Genomic DNA, 19,510 nt, shown 5'->3' with positions numbered 1-19,510 from the left:
TGTCTGTCCCTTAGATAAACATGGGAGATGTCGAGCAACATCTTACAAGCGTAACTTTGCTTTGGGTCAAGATAGAGAAATTGAATATAGGGTCTCTGAACTCAAAATGTAATAAAACACACCTTTTTGAAAAAGTGGTTTTTAAATTGTGCTTTTGAAAATGCCACTTTTAGAAAGTAGGCATTTTCTTGCTTTACCATTCTGTGTGCCTCGGTTTGTGCATTCACCGTCTGTTTTGGAGTGACAGGAGCTGGGGTTGTGCATTCACTCTAGACAATCACAAGGGGGGTTGAGGTGTGTCCTGCCTTGCCTGGGTGACTCATCGCTAGGCTGAATAGACAAGGTCTGCATTCAGAGTTGAGAGATGCGTTTTGCTAGCACCTGAATAGGCTGTCTCCTTTGCACAAAGCGGTCTCCACCCCCTGTGGTGAAGCCAGACCAGGGAGGACAGAACTGGTTTGGACTGAGCTCAGAGACTCTAAAGCAAAGAGAACAAGCATTGGCATAGCCAATAGGTCTCGCTTTTGGTATTTTGTAAGTGGTTAATTATCCGGTAGATATTCTTATGTGCAGTAATATAAAGTGTTGCATGTCTAAAGATTAATAAGGTCTTGAAGGTGATATCTATTGTTAGGTCTCGCGAGCCAAAGGCTCGAAGAGACATTTTATATCTGGGCTTTTCAAAGTGCTGCCGTGGCCTAAAGCTACAGTGCACGTGAACGTGCACGCGCGCAGCGCCATGTGTCTTAACTCCGTAGCGATCGTAATCCGATCACTTTCACTTTCGCGGGCTCCTCTGTTGCTGGCATTCCCCCCTCCCTTCTCGCCCAGCCCTTCTTGTTTATTTTGGTGTCCTAGCAACGGAAGCTTTGAAGTCACTACGCTGTTCTTATATTAAAATGGCGCTTTCAGTACGCAGCTTGCAGTTAGAGCAACGGAAGCTTTGAAGGTGTCACTACGCTGTTCTTCTATTAAAATGCAGCTTTCAGTGCGCAGCTTGCTGTTTTGGCAACGGAAACTTTGAAGGTGTCACTACGCTGTTCTTATATTAAAATGCCGCTTTCAGTACGCAGCTTGCTGTTAATTGCCGTTCCTTCTTCCTTTAAAACTCTTTCTTATTTAAAAATGCCGCTTTCAGTACGCAGCTTGCCGTTATTAATTGCCGTTCCTTCTTATTTTACAATCCGCTTTCAGCCCTATCAGAGTGCAGTCAGATGTGCAGCAGGTGCAGTGGCACCGCGTCTTGCTTGAGCGATGGCCTAGCAGCAGCACAGCGGCCACAAACTGCTCTAAAGTCAGCCGTACCAAAGTGCAGTCAGACGTGCAGCAGGTGCAGTGTCACCGCGTCTTGCTTGAGCGATGGCCTAGCAGCAGCACAGCGGCCACAGACTGCTCTAAAGTCAGCCGTACCAAAGTGCAGTCACACGTACAGCAGGTGCAGTGGCACCACGTCTTGCTTAAGGGATCCAGATGAGTGTTTGAGCTTTTATTAATTGCCGTTCCTTCTTATTATAATACCGCTTTCAGTGCGCAGCTAAAGGTAATGCTTGCAACGGAAGCTTTGAAGGTGTCACTACGCTGTTCTTATATTAAATTGCCGCTTTCAGTACGCAGCTTGCAGTTAGAGCAACGGAAGCTTTGAAGGTGTCACTACGCTGTTATTATATTAAAATGCCGCTTTCAGTACGCAGCTTGCAGTTAGAGCAACGGAAGCTTTGAAGGTGTCACTACGCTGTTCTTATATTAAAATGCCGCTTTCAGTACGCAGCTTGCTGTTATTAATTGCTACTCATTCAATACTACTCGCTCTCTACTACTCTCTACTACACACACTACTCTCTAAAACTCATTCTCTACTACTCACTCTCTAATACTCTATACTACTCACTCTTTACTCCCTACTAGTCACTCCCTACTACTCACTCCCTACTACTCACTCCCTACTACTCACTCCCTACTACTCACTCTCTACTACTCACTCTCTACTACTCTCTATTCTCTACTCTCTATTCTCTACTCTTTACTCTACTACTCACTCTACTACAGACTCTCTACTACTCACCTCTACTACTCACCTCAACTACTCTCTACCCTCTACTCACTCTTTACTCATCTATACTACTCATTCTATGCAACTCACTCTACTACTCTCTACTAATCACTCTCTAATACTCACTCTATACTACTCTCTACTTCTCTACTACTCTCTAATCACTCTCAACCACCCTCTACTGCTATCTACTCACTCTCTACTACTCACTCTCTACTTTCTACTACTCATTCTCTACTACTCACTCTACTACTAACTACTACTCACTTTCTACTACTCAATCACTATTACTCTATGCTATCCACTGTACTACTCACTCTCTATTACTCACTCTCTCCTACTCTCTACTAACTCTCTAATACTCTCTGCAATTCAATTTCTACTATCCACTCTCTATTACTCTAATACTCACTTTCTGCTACTCTAATACTCAATCTCTACTACTCACTCTCAAATACTCACTCTATACTACTACTCTCTACCTCTCCACCTCTCTCACTACCAGTCTCTACACTTGCTTTAACATAAACGAAGGCGAGACCTATTGCATTTTCAATGCTTGTGTTTATTTCCCCCCCGCCACCCCCCGAACAATGGGCCTCATTTACGAGGAATTGGCGTAGGGCAGCACATCAAGTTTTCTTGCTGCGCTGTCCTACGCCAATGTGAAACGGGTGGAATGCACCGTATTTATGAAACAAGGTGCATTCCTGTTCTTTACCCCTGCGCTGATTAATTTGTTGCCTAGTTCCAACCTAAGCACCCTTGCACCAGGGTGCCTCCATTGCAGGCAGGATTGTTTTTGTGCAGGGAGGGGCACCTTCCTGCACAAAAACCATTGGGAGAGAATTCCTCTTGCTATGGGTGCTGCAGAGATTGTATGATAGAGGCACGCATGGCTTAATCACATGTGCCTCTACAACGCAGCTCGAACCCCAAATGCGTCCTAAAGACACATTCCTTTACCATGCATGCCTTTATCACACAATTTCATGGTAAAGCCATGAATGGTAAAGGGGTATGTGTGGCTAAAGTCGCCACTTCTCTGAACCCCTCCCCCGCCCTACAAACTCCCTACCTGCCCCCCTGTCCTGAGGCCCAAAACCTTCCTCCGATCCCCTCCTACTCACCGCGCTGTCCCTAAAACTACACCAACCCCTTCCACTGCCCTCAGGCCTAAAACCTTAACCCCTAATTTAAAAACCTATGCCGACCTCCCATAGCCCTAAAAACTACCCCGCCCACCCCTAAGCCCTAAAAACGACTGCGCTAGCCCCTAAGCCCTAAAAACAACCTCAACTACCCATTCCCCTGCCCTGAGGCCTAAAACTCTGCTCCTTTAAATACACTACCCAACCCCCTCACACCCCACGCTGTCCCTATAACTACCCCGAACCCCCCATTGCCCTTAGGCCTAACACCCTAACCCCTAACTAAAACAAGCATTTGCAATGCAATAGGTCTCGCATTTACGTGAGTTTGAGCTATTGACATTGTAAATGACAATGCCTTTTATTTTTGTTTCTGTTTTTAAAACATAAATAAAAGGCATTGTTATTTACAATGCCAATAGCTCAAACTCGCGTAAATGCGAGACCTATTGCATTGCAAATGGTTGGTTTTTTTGTTATCGCAAATACACGTAAAGCAAAAAGTTTGTATGTGTAGGCGTACATGTTTGTAAAGACATAAGGAAAGTGTAAAAAACAAAACAAATAACAGCTGCTTATAGATTTTGGGCCTGCTGGGGCTTGTTTTGCGTGTTAGTGTGTATTTTGTTTTTTTAAAACAGATTTTTTTCCGTATAATAACCAAACAATGCGTTCTGGGAGTTGCAGTCTTAGGTTACATCGCTAGTTTTCCTTTACTGCTCCTCCCCGCTCAGCAGTGTTCACTCTGCCCATGTTATTTACGTGCACGTGTACCGGGACACCATTTTTCAGCCTTAGGCTTCTCGGCTTGTTTCTGATGATTGCAAACATGCAGAGCACGCGCAGTAAAGCAAACCACAAGGCCCATGCCTTATTCATTTGTGAAAGGAACGAAGATAGGCTGTTGCGCATGGTGTATAATCAATCATCTAATAAACTCAAATTGTCTTGACCGTACCGCATTCCACTTGGTAGTCGAGCTCACAGAAATCTTGAGTTTTGCTATAATGAAAGGCCAATGTGCCCTGCTAATTTTTTTGACAAGTGTAGGCCTATTCCCCCTTCCTGCTTAGGGGCAAGTGCGAACAGAAAAGACACGTCGAGCTGCCTCCAATGCCTGTCCCGGTTTTCTCTTTGCATTTTGGGACTTGTAGTGCTCAGTGGATGCTGAGCTATACATAACTACTAATACCATCATGCAAAGAAAAGGACACGAGCTAGATTATCCATGCATGGAATTGGGTAATATTTGTGGGTATTCTGGCACGGACAGACGCATGTTTGCCGACTCTGATTAGGAACAGAAGTAGCAGAGTGATGTTAGTTGAAGCCAGAGCTCACTGCAAACATTTGGAACCGGAGAGTGGACATCTTGAGTGCGATAACATGCGGGTTAAATTATATGTAATTTATATTTGGTAGAGTATAATCCTACGTATGCGCACAGCTGGTCAGCTGCAGCCCATTAAAGATGGTAACCATCGCACAGGTATGAGCAGGAAGGAAGCTGCTTTGTGGTGAATTGTGTCTGGGTCACGTGGCCTATGCCTGAGGGGAGGTAGGCCACCTGCCAGCTTGCACCTTGCATGGTGTTGTCACCGACTCTGCTTGTCCATTCAGATCAAGGATGCAGGAACTCAACGCCGGAGTGAAGAAGTTCACGTTCGACATCGAGATGGACGTGGACGAGCAGAAAGGGGCCTTCCTGCTGATCTTTAATGGAATGGACAGTAAGTGTGATCACACTTGACACTGTTAGGCGATAGAGGAGGCGCGTGAAGCAAACATTTATTTACCCTTTAGCCGTGAGAAGAGCACCCAGGATACAATATTAGATATTAGAGTTTCTCGTTCCTCAAAAGGATGTAATTTGTTGTATTTAAATGTTTCCCTCATCTTCATTGCTTGATTTTGTTTGCGAGAAAATGTCACATAATTGTTGAAATGTCACTCATAATTACACTGAAATTAGAAAAATGTCACACATGGCAATCTGAAACCTTAGCAGCTATGCTGGCTGGCATGTAATACTTAGAACCCACGCCCCATCAGGTCTGCCCAGGGCATTAACCCAGAGTATGGTTAACCCGGGTGCGATACGCGGATGTCGACCCCCCCTTTTAACCCCTGACCTCAGCCACAGCCTAGCACACTTGTGACCCTGTGCCGCGGCTGCATGTATGCCAGGGAGGAGGCGGGTGACCAGTCCGCAATGGTAACAGGGACTGTCGGGGTGGGGGGGATGTCGTGGATCTGGAGCACGGGCAGACTTGCTGCCAACTTTGCACACCACCAGCTCAGACCCAATGGATCGAAGCGCGACCACAATGCAGCAAACAGCACCATAGAAATTGAGTAACACTCAAATTGAGTAACACGGACATCTGTTCATTATAGCACTTAGAAATAGCATAAGTGCGGATAAGAGCACCATAAATAAATAAATAAAAAAACAGCGTTTCACACAGCATTCAGAACAAAAGCAAAATGCTACAAGGTGACTGGGGGTGAGGTGCCACAGGGTGAATTCCTGATGCCCTAATAGTTCTCCACAGCACCAGATGAGCATCACTCACTGCCAGCGGAATGCGCATCGAGCCCTATCCCATGGAGGCTTCTGTGATGCATCCTCACATGCGCACCGCAGAACACCAAGGCCCGGCCAGGCACCATCGTGACGGGTGTACGCACAAGTATTATGCCCATAGACTGAGCAGGGCCACATGGCCCGCACAGTCTCTCCCTGTGCGGCGGTCCGAAGGCAGTGCACGCCGGCAATGAAACCCACATGTGCTCCTTGACCGCAGAACCACCATGCCTGCCCCGCAAGCGACCCACACCGCAGCAGCTAGCCAAGACCTGGGGGGGGGGGGGGAGGGGGGAGGGGTGATGGGGGTTGGGCAGCCCCACGAAGGCAGGAATCTCAAAGCCCCACAAAACATGGAGAAGCTACAACTCACGGTGAACAATGCCGCGCTACGTCTTCCACCCCCTACCTTGCGTGTCCGTGACCCGGGTGGGAGCCCGTGCACCGACAAGGATGCAGGCCACTCACCTTTGGCTTTCTGTCCCCTACTGCCAAAACCACTATTACTATGTAGCCCAGAAGGCCGGATTGGCTCACTCGACCGCCCCACGAGGCACGGCATAGAGCTGACCCGTGGGCCTCATGCCAACCCCTAACACTTGGTAACCCATGCGGCAAACAGGCACTCATCCCCTAGCCCCTGCAACCCCCAGAGCACGTTTAATAAATTAAATCGGTGAGCTCCCATCCCCCCTGGTTCGGAGGGCGGCATGATGGCTGTAAGGGGGAGCGGGGCCTACCACTTGGGTCCATGTGACTCACGGGGGGTGAGGATACAATAATGAAAAATATAGGTAGAAATGAGGGAAGGGGAGGACGTACACTATTATGGGGAAAGTGTAGACGGGAGCAAATGCTGCATACGGGTAAGTGTGATGGGGAAGTGGGCAAAAAGACGGGCAAAAATAGGGAATGAGAGCAGGGAAAGGTCAGAGAATACGGAGGCAAGATTTAGAAGTAACTGCAGAAAGGAAAATCAACAAGCCCGTGCACGCGAGAGCGAGCACCAGGCCACACAGTGAGGGGCGAAATGAGATGTGGGAGCTGCTGGTGTGCGCGGGCGCGTCTGGGCATGATAATTGGAAACATATGCTGCTGCCCGTAACCGCAAGCATTAGGCTGTGGGCGTACACATGGGTGGGACAAAAAAGAGGCTTTGGCCAATTGCGTGCGGTCTTTGTTAAAAAGAGGCACGCAAAGGCTAATAGCCTGGGGCAAAACTACAAGCACGCGCGTGTACAAGCGTGTGGTGGATTTCTGAAAGCCCTTACTTAAAGTCGAGCCGCGCATGCGCGCTGCGCTAGGCTCGACCTGAAAATGGGGTACAAGTACTGGACCTTAAACCCCAGGACTTTAGATTTTTTTCTGGAATCAAGAGGAACCTTTGTCAAGAAAGAAGAGCTTAAGAGCTGTGAAGAGGAGAACTGCCCCTTTGCTGTGTGTTGCTTTGCTGGGTTGGCCTGCAGTTACTGCATCTTCCAAGGAGAGGACAGAGACTGGAACTTTGCTGTAAACCTACATGTGAAGAATCACCAAGGGCTTGTGTGTGCGTGCCTCCTTTTCTGAAGTCTCAGGGACATGAAGATTTCACCACCAGCTTCCTTGAACTCAACTGCTGGGAGTTCTGACCTGTTAGTAGGCACCTGTTCTAGTTTGCGGCCTCTGGAGGTTGTTCCTGTTACTGGGAGCTCAAAGAGCTTGAAGAAACGAAGAAAATAAACAAAATCGCCCTTTCAGTGTCTGTTTTCTGACACAGCACTGCAGAGCGTGAGAAATTTCCAAGCTCCCCCCACCGTGCGGCCAAAGAATTGGCGCAGCGCCTGCAACATCTGCTGCACACCAAGTCCTGTGCCCCGATCTCTGAAATCTGAGATTACCGCACCTACTCCAACGTAGGCCCGGCTGTGGGGCAGAAAGAATCAAAGCATTGTGGGACAGCGGCTAAAGAAAATCAACACAGTGTCTGTTTGCCGTGGCCACATCGACCTTCAGTGCATCCTGGATTTCCATGCATCGCACCTGTGTGGCAAGTTTTCTGACACATCACCCACAGACCACAACTATCTTGGAATCAACACATCACTTGCCCATACAGTCCGGATTCGACTAATCACTTTTCCTGCATGCAGCAGAACTGCTGCATCGCCGCCACAAGGACTCCGGATCGGACGCATCGCTGTGAATTTCGGCACTTCCCCCCTCAGCGGCTGTTTTGCCTTGTGGATTTTGACGCATTTGAGGTACTTTGTGTAAAAGTCACACATCTATAGTTTTCTATGGACAGAATTGCTTGAAACCTTTTGAAAGTCATATTTTGAATTGTGTTGGATTTTTGTCATTTTGGTCTTGTTTGGGTTAGATAAAGATACTTTATTTTTCTAAACTGGTGCAGTGTCCATTTTTTGTGTTTTCAATGTGTGTCCGGGTGCAAATTGCATTTGGAATAAGCCTGTCTGCTCATGCTAAGCTATCAAGGGGGTAAGCAGGGGTTATCTAAAGTGTGTAACTCCCTTATCCGGACTAGAAGCAAGGGTCCCTACTTGGACAAGGGGCATACCCCTGCCAACGAAAGACCCCCATTTGTAACAAACCCCAACAACCTTTGTTTAAGGGCTGGTGGTATTTAGTAAGCTCCCCAACTTTACCTTTGAGTGAAGAAAGGCATTTCTTTACCCCGGTCCAAAGGTCTTGCTCAAGAATGGGAGTGGTAGCATTTTTTGAACCACCCTACTAGCTATCCGAATGATTGGAAGTACTTCTTAGCTATCGTCACTGCATATTGCCCAGGTGCAGTGGCCTGGGCAACTTTGATATTTGGACCCTTCACCTTGTACAATAGCAGGGAAAGGGATTTTGTAGTCCCCATGCTTTACTCAAGCTTGGGGGGTGTATGTGTTCCCACAGCGCTCCATCCTGCACCAAGATTAAGGCATTTGCCCTCTAAAAAGATGGTGCACTGGCTTAAACACACCTGTTGCCTTTGCACACAGGGCAGTGAAACAACTGTGAACTATTTTGACTGCGTCACCTTTATTATAGCACAGGTGAAGGAGGACCCAGGCATCTGACAACTGCTCCCGTTGCATCTGCAAACAGCACTGTGGATAGTCATCATTAGTACAGCATACCCTGCACCTTCATTTTTACAACTGAGGAGGAGGCCTGGGACACATTGCACCAGAGCCCTGTCTACAGCCATGAGCAACAGTTTGTTTTTAGCTTTTTTTTTTAAAAAAGGGAAAACAATTCTGCATTCCCTGTTTAATTTAAAATTTCCACCCACAGGGGAAGGAGACCACTAGAAATGCAAAAAAAATAAAGCTGCAGTTGAGCAAGGTGTGGTGCCCCCCCCCCAATAAACCTATGGGAATTTCCACGTAAAATGTAAAATCCATATTTTTGGCCCCCTTGTAACCCTTAAACCCAAATCAATCATCCCTAAAGGGGTCATGCCCGAAGGTCCAAAATTTGAATTGTTTGCTGCAAACCAATTGTGGACAAAAGAGTAATGGCACCCAAAGTTTAATGTTCAAAAATCCAAAGTACAGTGGTGTTAATGCTGTATATGCACGATATATATATATATATATATATATATATATATATATATATATATATAAAAATAAAATGTATTGTATTTTAGACAAATGTACACCAAGAGATAACCCAGGGCGCTTCTATATACTCTGGGCTTAAATTCTTAGGGCTGGTTTTGATCTTGCACTTCGTAGACCCAGTTACCACCAACAAGTAACTAGGTTAGCATCAAGTGCAATGCAAAATATTGAGAGGGCCCGGGGCAATTAAATTGCTAATAATAAGATGTAAAAATCACATAATATAGCTTACATTTTCTCCTTTAAAACTCTATGCAACAGATTCAGCACAGATCCAAAAAAAATGACAATATCAGTTACTTTACATTTTAAGAATAAAAAAAGTGCCAAAAGGTGCAACAAGTATATGGTGAACAGGGTTGCCAAATGCTTTTTTTTTTCAACTCATGATGAACTAAGGTCAAATATAAACCTAAAGGTATAGGGTCAAAACTTCCTAGTCCAGCCATCATGCAGTCCTACTTCTCATTTAGTCATTCTGGTTGACGCAGTTGGAATTCCTGAGCAGAGAATACATCTAAAAAATCCCCATGGCAGATGTTTTAAGTGAGATTTAGGTTAATTCCCAGCAGGCTGCTAAACTCTACCAGTCCACAGGGGTCCACCAAAGATGGTATCCTTTTTGACTGGTTCCAAGACCAGGTTGGAATCAGCTGAGCTAGTCGTTGGATTCAGGACTTTTTATTTGTACCAAAAGTCTAGAGACTGTTGGAGTCTGCTTTGATTGTCTTGACGGGCTCAATCAATCCCAAATTGTAGAAGGTGATTGGAACAGCTACACCAGGGTGGGGGTCCACAGTTGGAAGTTTCACATGTGTGTACACAGTTCAAGATAGCAGCATTTTTGACAAGGTTAATAGTTAGGAAGTACATCAAGTTCACCCTTTTTCAGCCTGCCCAGTCCTCAATCCTCCTCCTTCTTGCAGCTGCCATTGCAGCCAGGTGTTGTAAGAAGTGGTCTTGTGTCCACCTTCCCTGTATGAAACTAGACTATTTTATACTCGGACCTTCATTTTTTTCCTCCTAAAAGTAGACTTCAAAGTGATCTCTAAATCCACATCAGACCTCAAAAGTGAACCTAGACTTTAAAGTCTAAATCTTTCAAGCTTAAACTAAAACCATAAGTTAAGAGTTTAAACACAACTTATCTTAAGTCTAACCTCCCCGACTGAAGAATAAGCTAAAGCCACCTCACCACCCATAAGACATTAAATCCAAATCTTTGCTTGTTTGACAACACTTCATGATACAATATTAACAAGTCAAATCTAACTCCACATACCAGGGCTAATAATAAACCAAGTCTAAGCCCCAAACCTCACGTCTAACAGTAAAACCGTTGCAATTAGTGTTTATTCCTAAACCATTAAGCCTACCCTCAAAAGTCCCAAGCATGACATCTAAAGTCACACCTCCTTAGCCAGTCTCAAATTAAACCAAAAAGATTGAAACAATATCACCAATCGCAAAATCACACATCTAAATCCAATTTCATACCATATGACTAAACATTTAAGCCGAAACGCAAGCTGTCCAGCTCGGTTTAAGGTCAGCAAGCATCTCAGGTAATTATTTTGGACCAAAGTGAAGAGGTCAGTAAAGGTTGTTCTGTGATACTGTGTCTAGCCCAGTCTGGAAAATTGACTTTATTACAGTTTTGAACAAAGCAATTGTCTAACACAATATTTACTGCCAAATTTGATAGTTCTCTGGATAAGGAAAACTTAAGGAAAAGTATTTAGAGCACAGCAAGGAGGGATGTGTTATAAAAAATTAACCATTACAAATAAAAAAAATGGGGATATGTGTAATTAAATGAATGACATGAATGTAAACGAAAGTGGATTATGTAGCAATGCTGATGATGGATAAGTAGGTATACGCCAGACAATATACTCCCTAATTCAAAGTACAGGGAGGGGTTAGCAACACAATTTGGTGTCACTGCACTTTGAAAACCAGGGTGATGCAAAAATATCTGTAACAGCATACATCTTACCCTTTCACAAACGCTGAAAGTTTCAGACCACAGTCAAAAAATATTCCAATGAATAGGCATCATTCAGTGCTTCGGGCATTTGTGACTTTTATGGTAAATCACCTCCATCTGGCAGTTTTGCACCCAGTGAATGTAAGTGTACAACTATTTGCTGGAGTTTCAAAATAGTCAACTAGATGTTCCTGTTTTACGTAACTCAAATCCTTGAAAAAAACAGAGCCTGGTAACTGGTACCACAGAGGCCATTGTACAATTTGTAATGCACGGTGACCCTTGACAGTACACAACTCGTCAACCATCTCGCACTTCTATTTTTTTCCCCCTCATAGAACCTCATTGCTTACACAAAACTATTGGGCCGTTTTAAACAGTGCCACTGTGCCAAGAACAAACCAATTGGCACAAAAGCAAAGTAATCATTGCCACTGTATTTTCTTATCACCACCCTCTTTCACCATATTGACATGGAAATAAATACTACAGTGTGAAAAACTTCCAAGTGCACAATCTACGTTAGAAAACACAAGTAGGAATTTCATACCTCTATAAGTTTGTCTCCTTTGACTACATCAAGATGTAAACCAGGCGGAGGTTTGCCTGCCCTGGTGGGAAAAAAAGATAAAGATAAGAAAAACATGAATAGTTAGCATTAATCTGAGGAACAAAGGCAAACCGGACAGAAAAGTCAGATCTTTCTTTCAGTTCTGTGGGAAGCCTTGACTATATTGATCTTTGTATGCAATCTCGAAGACAGAATACCCCCAAACATCAACCACTTCCAGTCCGAGGCCCCCTCTCTTCGCTGCTCTTATTCCTCATTAATCATCTGAGAAACAACTTGATACAATAGACTGGGAACACACCAAACAATTTGTTATCTGTTTGTAAAGAAGCCATTTCTGACAAGCCTACAAAGAATAAGGCAGACCCTCCGATTCGGAATCTTCATCCAGAATTAGTGGTGCAGAGAATAGTTCTTTCAGAGATATGTACGTTCCCGAGAAGTGAACTTGACATTAAGAGGACAACGACCTAGCAATGGTGCACAACACGTGGATGTAAAAATTCCATTGTAAAAACAGCTTCGAAAAAAAAAAAAAAAAAAAAAACACCACACTAATCCAGACCACATTCTTTGAAGCTACACAAAACGCAAACTCCATCAAAGAAGCAGCTTAGTGCAAAAAAAATATATATATATTATCTACTGGCGGACGCAAGTAGATAGTTATAGTTAGGACCTTGTTTCCATAGGAAATCTGAAAATTCTATTTTGAATAACTTTGGCGCCGGTTGTCGAATCCTCGCAAATTTTTCAAAATAGGTGGGGCGCTCCGCTCCTACCCTGAAAGTCTCGGGGTGATTAGTCAAGCGGGGGCCGAGAAAAAAGGGGGGTCCCAAAACGCGTTTTCCCCATGCATTTTTCCATAGGGACCTTTAGTCCAAGGTACAGCCCGAACGGCTGAACAGAATTACTTGAAATTTGGCAGAGAGGTAGTCCTCAGGTCAGGGATGTGCCTTTTGAATATCTGGGGTCAATCTGTTCAGTAGTTCCTGAGAATATTTCAGTTAAAAGTACATATATATCTACAAGCGCGCACCGTGCGCGTACGGTAAGCATACCGTACGCGCACGCTGCCGTGCGCGAGCGTAATTCTGATTGGTGGTTACATGACAGTAAACATTCCAGTCGGTCGAAATCAGGAAGTGTCGGCCGCCATTTTGTCTCTCGCAGTCTTCTGAGGCAGTTAAAAACAAAGGTGGAGAATATGAAAAGGGGGCAGGGTGGACAGTTCCTGACCCCCTAGCCTTTGTCAGGGGGTAACTGAAGGACCCCCAAGGATGAAAAAAGCAATCTTTTTTTTTTTTTTCGAAAAAGCGCGGGGTGCGCGCACGGCACGCACAACGCACCGTGGGTGCTCGGTGCGCGAAGCGCAACGTGCGCCCACAGCACGCGCACGGTGCAGAACCTGAACAAAAAATATTAATAAATACATAACTTAGCATTTAAAAAACCGTACAAATTCACTTAAAAAACCATAGGTTTCACACACGTTAAAGTTAGGGATTAGCATTTAAAAAACCTTGCAAATTCACTTAAAAAACCATAGGTTTCACACATGTTATAGTTAGCTGGACATTTCCCTCGTAAAAAACCAATGAAATTCCCCCGTTATAGTTAGTGCAGGCAACTATAACTCACGCGACCGCAATCCTCTGCTGATGACATCAGATATTACATCACTGATTAAATATGTGTCTTTCTGAAAAATAAATATTTGTAATATATGTATAGCTAAAGATTAATGGAAGAAGACATGGGTAAATAGGTGTCTAAATACAGTGATGTAATATCTGTCGTCATCAGCAGAGGATTGCGGTCGCGTGAGTTATAGTTGCCTGCACTAACTATAACGGGGGAATTTCATTGGTTTTTTACGAGGGAAATGTCCAGCTAACTATAACATGTGTGAAACCTATGGTTTTTTAAGTGAATATATATATATATATATATATATATATATATATATATACACACACACACACACACACACACACACACACACAATTTCTATAGTGAAGAGTTTTCAATCAGCAGTACTACAACGTTTTAGAGAAATAGAAATTTAATATTCATGTGAAGGCTCTGGGTACGGAAAGAATTTGCATTATTGCTCCTCATTTCATTATTCTGATAGTTTATTTTTTTTATTTTTCAAATTTGTAAAGCGCAATAGCTGCCCCAGCAACTTGGCGTCCCAGCGCTACCTAAGAACAGGTGCCAATAGACCACTCAAGCAGATGGTACCACATTACGCTGGAAATAGCCAGGTCTTTATAGCCTTTCGAAAAGCCAGATGGTTCTGGAGTCCTCTGACTGACATCGGGAGGGAATTCCATAGGCAGGCCGCCTGGACCTTAAAAGAGCGGCCACCTGCTCTAGCTCCTTGTAATCGGGGAGTACAAACCGAACCAGAAGTGGCAGAACGCAGAGGACGATTTGGCACGTATTGGACTAGCAGATCCGCTAAAATCGGCGGGCCTTGTTGTGTCAAAATGTTGTGGGCTACACACAAAGACTTAAATTGAATTATTTTAGCTATCGGCAGCCAATGGAGCTTAGGTAGGAAATTCGAGAAGGAGCACGACTTGGGAAGTGCTAGCAGGAGGCGAGCTGCAGCATTCTGGATTCTTTGGAGGCGAGAAATACAGGATTGATTGGCACCTAAATAGAGGGAATTACCATAGTCCAACCTCGCTAGGATTGTAGCCTGAGGAATAGTTTGATGGACTTTTGGTGCAAAGTAGCCAAGTAAAGGTTTCAGCCCCTTTAGGAGACCAAAACAAGATCCCGCTAAGGAATTGTATTGTGTGTCGAATGAGAGATCACTGTCTATCCAAAAGCCTAAATTCTTTACTGCCTTTTCTGGCAGAGGTGCTGGTTTTAATTTATCCGGCCACCACTGTTCAGACCAAAGAGCACCGTCTCTCCCCATCACGAGAATTTCTGACTTGGCAGCATTAAGCTGTAAGCAATTTGCTGTCATCCAGTCAGAAATTGATAAAAGGTCCTGTTTTAGTGCCACAAGACTTACCCATCATCTGAATTCTGTGTTGTGTTCTGCTTGAGAGCGAAATCCCCACCAAAAGCACTTGACTGATTGACTTTCAGATAAGTTATTGTCCAATCAGAATAACAACCTGTGGGTGGCGGTCTTGGGACGGTAGTACAATTAAAAGGAAAATGCATGGTCGGTTCCCCTCAACTTCTGAGTGCCAGATAGATTCAGGCCAACTGCCCCAAGGATGGAAATAAGGCTTGCACACCAGCTTAGTGGAAGATGAGGACAAGAGGCACAATTCTTGGCTGCTCCCTTACAGGGGTAAGGGCAATATACCCAGGACTGTGGAAGAAACTCGCCCGCTACTGCTGGATACAAGGAGGTAGGACAGCCCTATGTATTAAGCGTCCTGTACTATCAAAACTCAGTGTTAGGAATCTTGTCTGAAGGAAAATGGTGATGCCGACCAACCACGCCAAGACTGTGAGCCTGCAACTGCATGCCAAGCCTAACCTAACCTACAACCTCCCCTGACCTAACACCAGCCCTGAAAGTTAGCTGGGTTTTCACTACTGCTGATACTTTGGGAAAGCTTCCCAGTCAGTGATCATGTGATGCCCTGCGTGCCTAAATAGCTGCCACTTCCTATGCGACCGATTTAGGTGTGAGACTTCGTGCTGCAACCAGCATTGCCACAGTTTCTTAAGCAACTGAGACTGTGAACTCATGGGTTGCACAAACAGTCCACACGTCTGCACTTCCTCTCCTATAGCCATGAAGCACTGTGTGACAGTACCCCTCGAACAGAAGACAAAGACGTTTTGGAAGTACGCATAGAGAAATAAGAATGCCATAAATCTTCATAATTATTGAGACATATTTTGAGTGATGAATGTACTTTATGAACTAGATGTCATACCCCACACTGCCCTCGAACAGTACTCCTTGACTATTGGACTTTGTTAACCAGTGAAAGTCAGAGCCTAAAAGGAGATACTTGGTAATTCCGTAAACTTGCAGAACCTTGTGTCTGTGTTTCCGAAGACAGCAGCAATACTTGTCAAAAGGATTGCTTATTTTTTTATTTTATTTTTTTTAAGAGTTTTATATAGCGCGAACTTGATCCGGAATCGGGTATCAGAGCTCTTTACAGAGCACCAGTTGCGTTACATGACGACACATTCATTAGGTCTCGCCTGGCGTTGCAGCGCAAAGCGCTGCTCGCTGGGCAAGAGATATTGTAAGAGTAGATTTGAGAAGGGTACTTGAAGCCCCGCCCCTCATTTTCATTGGCTGGCATCACCGTTTATGCTAAACAGAGGCCTGCCATTGGAAATAAGGTTTTTTGTTGACGCCCCTTCGGCTTTTCGTTCGGCCGATCAGGACAGGGTAGTCTGCTTCGCTGCGGTCGCAAAGCAATTTCTTATCTTCCGTCCAAAACTGGCACATGCCCATGTTAACGGTTGGTTTTAGTCTTTATTGTGCTACCCTATATCACATGTGAGATTCATTATCTTTATGGAGGCCATCTGTTTTCACTTAAAGTGAAAGTAAAAGCTAGATGTAAATATAAACAAGTGGCTGAGTGAAAACAGATGGCGAGCGCTTGTTTTTTTTCTCCAACTGGTTCTGCGGAGCGAACACAATTTCTGGAAGCAGCTCGTGAATAAAAAAAACAATCACGGAGGTAATTATCGGATGAGGATTTTTATTTTATTTTATTCCTCACCCCGGGAACTGGTTGTTATTCCCCTCCGACAGAAGATCGGTTTTCTTGTTCTCTTTATTTAATGATAACCCTCTAAGGGTTGGCCCCACATGGCATGACCAGGGCTCACGGCAATTTTGTTCGCCATTAATTTCAGCCTTTGAAGCCGGCTGCTCTCAAGGCGGGAACAAAGAGCGCCCCCTCTCTTCTCGCCCACGCTCCCCTTTCCCGCCAAAATAAGACAATCCGAGACCTGCAATAAAGAGAATAGTAAATGGATTTCCACCTTAGTGGTGAACGCAGACGTTCCCCTTCCATCATCCCACTATGGTGTTCCCCAATGTAGTGGGCATTTAAAACTCTTTAGTCCTGATTGAATCATTATATGGCTTTTGATACCAGGTCGGAAGTCGCAGGGCTGCTGAGCCATTCCGATAATACTACACATTCCAACACTATAAACATGTAATAAAGATCTACATATTTTTTAACGTATTGTATGTATTTTCAAGTGCTTGTACGTATCACCTATGGGCCACATATGCAAGTGTGTTGCATTAGTATCATCCAGTGTCTGGACCAGAAGCAGATTTTCACGGTACCAAATTTATAACACTTCTTGGGAGGGTGCAGTGACTTATGACAGTGAATTATTGAAAGTTTCAGTGAGAGGCCACATATTAACAAAGCCATCATCAGGCTTAGAACCATACCTGGCATACATCTATAACAAAAATGATAGATATTTAATGACTAGATTCAGATTGGATCTTTTGCATCATATTTTATCTGTTCCCGCAGGGTACACAAGAGATGTTGAAACAAAGGGTCCTTGCGGCTGCGATCTGGGATCTCCGCAGGATACCCTACATTTTGTCTTTTTTTGCCCCTTTTACGAGTACCCGAGGGTATTATTTTTAAAAAACATTTTAAGAAAGAATAAATTTACCCAGGTTAGGGTGGCACTGTTGTTTTTGAAACTTTCTTCTGACCCTCTCACGTTGTTCTGTACAGTGAATTTTTTAAGATTAGCCGCAAAATTAAGGAAGACTACAAATTAGGTGTAGACACCTTTGTCTTAGAGGGTAGGGATGGTCGGGCCTCATAAATGTAGTTGTTTTTATGTAGTTTCTATGTTTCTTTTCTCCTTAACATTGACCTAGCCAAGGACTCAACCAAATTATGTATGGACTGGCACATAGTTTTTAGGGCGTGTCATGATGTTTACAAAGACTTGGTCCATGTTGTAGCACCCCGTTTTAAATCAGCTAAAATCCCGCACTTTATAATACCATATCTTGCTGCTACTTTAGAGGTATTTGTCAACAAGGCGACCCACGTTTTTTACGTTTTAATGCTGTTGCTTTGGCCAATTTCTGATGATATGAAATATTTTAAATGTTTTATCTATGTATAATTTGTTTTGATGATGAAATGTTTGATTTTATTAAATGTCAAGTTCTTTTGTGGATATTTTTATACCTGAATAAAGATTAATTGACTTGACTTGACTTATGACACTCCTCTAGTCTTTCCCACCACTGGACCATCTAATGTTCTCCTGTGATTCGCTTTGTCAGCCTCAGAATGTTGGGGTTTGAAAGCAAAGAGGCCTTGCCAAGTTGGCGAACACACTGCCTATGAAGACACAAAGAAAAACAAGCATTTGCAATGCAATAGGTCTCGCATTTACGCGAGTTTAAGCTATTGGCATTGTAAATGACAATACCTTTTATGGGTTTAAAAAACTAAAACAAACAAAAAAAAGGCAGTTATTTGCAAAGTCAATAGCTCAAACTTGCGTAAAATGCAAGACCTATTGCATTGCAAATGCTTGTTTTTGTTAGGCACAGGGAGATTAAGTCATTTGCCCAGAATCACAGGATGTTCAGCGTCATTGCCGAGACTCGAATTCCCCAGATTCGAGGTCGACCGCCCTAGCCCTTAGGCCAACTACTCTCCTTACCCTTGCATAACATACAAGTTCAAGTCACGGAAAGAAGTATGTTTTGACGTCCTTTGTAAGCTGGGACAAGTAAAGGCACGGAGTTTAGTTACAGGGAACTGTGATAAGCTTTACAACAAAGTCAGTGGAGTCTGCACACATTTTGTCAATATGTGCATTTTCTGTGAATGTGAAGATGGGAGCCTGGCTATATTGTATGTAGACAACTATAAGAAAAGAGATGTCAGCAGCTTATTAACATCACTGCTACTGGTGGGTCCACAGAGACAATGGACATGCCTAAGCAAGAAATCAGGCAAAAAAAAAAAAAAAAACTTGTGTATACACTCATTGCCATTAAATCAATCAACTTTTAACAGATTGCTTGCTGAGCTATAGAGCTCCTTGAAACCACAGAATGAGCTAGAGCACGCACACGAGTAGCTGGTATAATTACCCACTCAGTCTTAGGCACATTTATCTTGGCTGGCTTAAAGCCATTTAAGGAGAGTTAAATATAACCCTACGGGGCGAGGGAAAATAACACACGCAATATGTAAGAATAGCCATAAATGCTCTCATGGGCAGGCCTTTACCACTTTCTATTCCAGAATGGACGATTTGAATGTGCTTTAAAATCAGATCACACCAAAACAGAGTGGACCGTTGTAGTTGCGCTGCCACACAATCAGTGAGTCTATGCCCAATAACAGATGCTACTGAAAGATATTAGTTTGTTATGTCGACGACAATGATGAACTTTAACAGGGCGCTTAAGGGACTTCTGCAATTCCCCTGTTGTGTCTCACTAATGTCACGGCAAAGACTATTTGATTAATGTTGCTTTCTGCTGCGTAAATGCCAGCAGGAAGTGGGTTTACAGCCCATAA

General features: G+C 44.0%; 1 protein-coding gene and 1 non-coding gene across 3 annotated transcripts in view; both read right to left on the bottom strand.

Moving 5' to 3' along the window:
- Positions 1-19,510, bottom strand: part of PPP1R8 (protein phosphatase 1 regulatory subunit 8) — a 95,082-nt gene that overhangs the window by 60,231 nt on the left and 15,341 nt on the right. Inside the window, exon 2 of one of the 2 annotated variants that reach the window (XM_085647567.1) lies at positions 11,946-12,006. The exons of the other annotated variant lie outside the window; for it this stretch is intronic. Coding sequence (XP_085503693.1) covers positions 11,946-12,006 — 61 coding nt within the window. The remainder of the gene's footprint in view (positions 1-11,945; positions 12,007-19,510) is intronic. 2 annotated transcript variants of the gene reach the window in all.
- On the bottom strand, positions 9,434-9,563 carry LOC146857076 (small Cajal body-specific RNA 1). The gene has a single exon (XR_014980383.1).

The sequence above is a fragment of the Triturus cristatus genome, chromosome 3_2 (genome assembly GCF_964204655.1).
Source record: "Triturus cristatus chromosome 3_2, aTriCri1.1, whole genome shotgun sequence".
NCBI classification, from domain to species: Eukaryota; Metazoa; Chordata; class Amphibia; order Caudata; family Salamandridae; genus Triturus; species Triturus cristatus.
The sequence above is the reverse complement of the archived record's forward strand: the minus strand, read 5'-3'. Positions and strand labels throughout refer to the sequence as shown.